The 5,030-nt window shown below is 42.8% G+C and overlaps 1 protein-coding gene across 1 annotated transcript; it reads right to left on the bottom strand.

Annotated features, from left to right (window-relative positions):
• Window positions 1–1,922: 1,922 nt before the first annotated feature.
• On the bottom strand, window positions 1,923–3,743 carry LOC141661287 (uncharacterized). The gene has a single exon (XM_074468270.1). The coding sequence runs from the start codon at window positions 3,741–3,743 to the stop codon at window positions 1,923–1,925; it is 1,821 nt and encodes a 606-aa protein (XP_074324371.1).
• Between the last annotated feature and the right edge of the window lie 1,287 nt (window positions 3,744–5,030).

The raw sequence follows: 5,030 nt of genomic DNA, 5'->3' as shown, positions 1-5,030 counted from the left end.
GCCAAAGTACTATGCACATGTCGCATCTGCACCCAGCTACCCAAACACAACCCCGAGGACTTGTATCCAACACCACCTCGGGGTTAGGGGCCACAAATCAAAGAAAAAACGAAAAAAAAATTCCAAGTGACAAAAGCCAGAAGGCCTACCCAAACACAACCCCGGGGACTTGCATCCAACAACACCCCGGGGTTAGGGGCCACAAATCAAAAGAAAAACGAAAAAAAAAAATCCCAGTGACAAAAGCCAAAAGGCCTACCCAAACACAACCCCGGTGACTTGCATCCAACAACACCCCGGGGTTAGGGGCCACAAATCAAAGGGAAAATGACAAAAAAAATTCCAAGTGACAAAAGCCAAAAGGCCTACCCAAACACAACTCCAGGGACTTGCATCCAACAACACCCCGGGGTTAGGGGCCACAAATCAAAGGAAAAATGACAAAAAAAAATTCCAAGTGACAAAAGCCAAAAGGCCTACCCAAACACAGCCCCGGGGACTTGTATCCAATAACACCCCGGGGTTAGGGGCCACAAATCAAAGGAAAAATTAAAATTTTTTCTGAACCACGTAGCTCATAACACACGCCCCGAAAAAGAAGACTACTCCCCCATCCGGAAAAACCCGCATAAGGGAGTGGGAGGCATATGATAGGCCATAAATAACCAAGCCCAAATAAAGGAGGGGAAGCCCAAAAAGAGAACACCCCAGGCCCAAACTAGGGTGGTCCCCGGTGCCATGTGGCACAGGAGAAAAGAGACAACTGTCTCATGTTACCCAAAATGGAACAACTGCATCACAGCCGTCCAGGTGGAAAGATCCCAAGGTAACAATGGTGGAAGAAGGACATTTGACCCCACAGTCCATCCAAGCCGTCCAATCACTCACCAACCAATAATAATCAAAGGTTAGGATGAAAATGTACAAACCCCAAAAATCCTAAATCTTGGGACCTATAAAAGGCCCCAAAAAGAGGGTTTTAGGGGTTGAAAAATATTTGACTGCTACACACCTATACACACACCGCTATACATATTTTGAATAGCTCCTTATTCACTCTTCTTCTTCTTTAAGAAAACCCATTTCTTACTCTCACACCGGAGTTGCCGCGGGAAACAACCCCCTCCGGTTCTGTTTTGCAGAGACCCCTACCTAGCAGATTAACCTCACTCCAACCACTACGGAAGTTGGGTCCCAACTCATGTGAGAAAGAAGAAGACCCGAGAAGAAACCGAGTTATCCCTGGTGAAGTTGTGGAGCTCTTGTATCAGTGCAGATGTGGTGATTGCTTATCCATTGATTCTGGGGAGTTGGAGGAGATGGGATATTTGCTGTCGAGGGACGGATAAACTATCTTATTACGAACCCTGAATTCGTTTCCAGCATCAGTGGTTCTTCCATGTCGATCCTGTTCTCTCAAAATTCGTTTATTAATGGATAATGCAGATAATTTGTGATAGTAACCGTGGCACACAATCTTTAGGCTTATTTTGTTGGCAGTCATTGACTACTTACAATGAAGATTCAAGATTTGCAGAAAGTGTAAATTCTCTACTATAGAATAGAGGAATAGCTTTAAGTAGCTATTGCTTGAACTCGAGCAATATAGGATTTGATGAAGACAAATAGTCAGAACATAGATGATCTTAGTAAATCGCACCACACTTCATAATAGACACAACATACATTTCATTTCATCAAAATTGAAATATTTTACAAGCTACCATCTACATAATAGAGTTCCTTTCTCTTGAGTGTGCAGAACAGAATTTAGCTTAACATATTACTTGTGATTATGCAAGGCATTGAACTGGCGATTTATTCTGTTAATCAAGCTGCAGAGGTAAGGATTCTAGCTAGTCATTATTACATTCAAAATGGACTATATTCCTGTTACAACATTACATAACTTCGAGTTGTCATTACCTGGATCGTATAGTTTCTCCTTTAAAGGCGAGAGATAAGGCACTGAGACTGCCTCCACTTTCGACTATAGCTCCAGGCATTGCCATAGCTCTGCTTCCTACAAAGCCACCTTCTTCGATCTTTATTTTCCCAAACTTAACTTTTCCTCCTTCACCTTCATATATGTGTCCAAAAAGAAGGGCTTCTCTTCCCACACATCCACCTCCTTCAATCTCTACCATCTCAGGGTTTATCATAGCTCCCATGCTGTCCACATAAGCACCTTGACTTATGTTGATATCGGAGCCCATAAGTTTCATTAGCAGGACAAACATGAATGAACCACCTGTCATTTCCATGAAATAGTCTACTACCAGTATCCTGAAAGCCTGCCATAGAGTATCCATGAAAAGCCCCTTACCCCACATTAGCCTAGTTCCGCCGTCTTGGTTTTTTCCCACGAGTAGCCATTTGGCTGCAACGCATACTAATGCAGCTGCAATGCCTGAAGAAACCCATATGAAAGGAAGTAACAAGTAAACTGGATACCCTATTGTGTCCTTCAAGTAAAGAGCTCCTTTCAGGGGACCAAATATTACCAAGCCCATCAGGTAGTACGGTAATATTGTCTGTAGTAGTGGTTGAGCAAAAACTGCCCACAAAGCTTGATACCACTTTCTTTCTAAAGTAACTTTACCAGACTCTTTTTTCTCTACAGCTGCAGCCATTGGACACCCAGAAAGGTCTACTTTCACGTCCGAATGCTGCAGGAAGATCCTCCAGGATTCCGGAAGTGGTTGCTTGTTTCTCAAATGCTGGCAAATCTCGTAGATCAATGACCGGCCATGATCAATGGAAGCACTCTGTGAGGATGATGTTGCCTGGACTATATCAATCTCAGGACATCGAAGAAAAGGGTTGAATTGCAGTTCTTCTGATTGTTCTTGTGTGTTAATTTTATCAATCAATATCTCTCCCACATCGATAAAAGGAAACTCACTCTCATCCCATGGCTTTGTGCAATCAAGTAAAATGTCTTGGGTGGCTTCATCATGAGGTACTGGTTGAAACTGCAGCTGAAAAATGTAGCCAACACCACCAGGGGAACTCACACGACGTCGAAAATCCTCACCAAGAAAGAGTAATGGCCGGGTGTCACTAGTGTCTCGTGGAATTGCACCCGTCTCTGGGGGAAGTATACTGGTGGGCACAACCTTTCCAGAGTCCTCGTGAATATTTTTGTTTATTGGTCGCAACTTGAATTTCACATACATTTCCTGTCCATCTGGGAATCTGAAGATCCTGCATATATTTGAGTAGTAATGTAGTTCAGCATATGAATCAGCATTGCGAAGGGAAGTCCAGACTGCTTCCCGCACATGTGGAGCTCTTTTGACGTGCTCTTCTCTTGCTGGCAGTCCGCAAACAAACCATGTTGCAAAATCAGAAATTGTGCGAGCATAAAACGCCTTTCCTGTTTTCAAAGTCAGATCAAGAATTGGAGTGTTATCACCAGATGAATCATTTGATAGTATTCTGACAGCAGCACCACGTGCATCGATTCTTGCATCATCATCAGCACTCAAACTATTACTATGCCGAATTATGACTGGGTAACTCTTTCCAGGGCTGAATATTTTGTGATCCGGAAACCCTTCAATCTTATCGAATATCTTCAATACTCCCTTTCCACTAACACCAATTCGATGAAAATATCTTGATCTAACCTGAAGGGTTGTGGTTGCCAAACTTGCAGAGAGGTTTCCTACTATCTTCTTATATTTTTGGTCCATCACCTCTATTCTTTCATCCAAGGCATGCAACGTGTTCTTTATCATTATTGGAGCTTGTGATCCAATGTAAACTCCGCCTCTTTGTAGAACTGTATTTGCTGGAGCAACCGAAAGAGCACCAAGAATGACATCCTTTTCAAGAACTGAACCAGGAAGAAGTAGGCTTTGACTTCCAACTACCGAATTATCCTGCACCTCGATTTTACCACTTTGATAACCACTGGTATTGTATGACCCTGCAATGATCCGGCAGAAGTCACCTAGGTGGACACCATTGCCTAGAGAAATCAATTTTGGTTCAGAGATTGGATTAATGGCCCTGATGGAACAATCTTTCCCAACTTTTGCACCTAGAAGCCTCATGTAAATGCAGAATGCTTCTGTTCCAGCAAGGAATTTGACAAATCTATGATGACATGCGACAGTGATCCGGTGACACAACCAGTTTCTTAGATGGTTTTGTTTAATTTCTTTATTTCCATATAGAGCACGTGTCCAGATAGATGTCAGGACGCCAAGCATAATGCCATGACTTAAATACGCAAGTGCAAGTGACATGGGGAAGATAGTTAGGGTCAGAGATGAATCACCAATCATGGTAGCATACGCAATTATGGTGAACGGAAGCCAGTGGAAAGCTCCAGAGATGCAGAAAAAAGCATAGTGTTCCGGGGAAAATGATTTTTGAGATAGCCAGATATAGAGGATATAAACGAGAGCGGCTGAAGCAGAGCTGAGGAGACCAACCATGTAAACGCCCATGACATGGTAGATAGCCTCTCTTTGACTATTAGTAGCTTTTGGAAGTAATGCACCCTGTGATCATATTTAAAATTTAGTCAGCTTGACTAATGTGCCAATGTAGTACTAACTTTAAAATATTTAAAGCTTTATACCTTCTGTCTGGAACTCGCATTAGTAGACTTGGGAAGAGGTTTGCCTCCTTCAGTCTTTTGCAGTGCTGATACTTCAGCTGCTTCTCCTATAACACTTCCCTTCTGGATTACAGAATATGGACCAACTAGAGAATTTTTGCCAATTCTAATTGGAAGAAAACTCAAGACTCCATTTCTCACCTCATGGCTTTGGATAAGCGCTCCTTCTGCAATCACAGCTCCATCGCCAATAGACACGAGAGATGGATCTGTTATGTCCACAGTATCAAGCAAAACTGATGATCCTATCCTGGCTCCGAACATCACAAACCAATATTTCAAGAAAACTGTGCCCCTCAAATGCACTGCTAACACTTCTGAAGAAACTTTTTGAGCTTTGTTAAGTGCCCACCACTTAACAAATTCCACCGACCAGATAGAAACTTCAGGGGTCAGG

Source organism: Apium graveolens, chromosome 5, assembly GCF_009905375.1.
Source record: "Apium graveolens cultivar Ventura chromosome 5, ASM990537v1, whole genome shotgun sequence".
Classification (NCBI taxonomy): domain Eukaryota; kingdom Viridiplantae; phylum Streptophyta; class Magnoliopsida; order Apiales; family Apiaceae; genus Apium; species Apium graveolens.
This window is presented reverse-complemented; position numbering and strand designations above follow the sequence as displayed.

What these genes read in the sequence shown, in the direction of transcription:
- LOC141661287 (XM_074468270.1), bottom strand. Translation starts at nt 3,743, where the DNA reads ATGATAAAGAACACGTTGCATGCCTTGGATGAAAGAATAGAGGTGATG.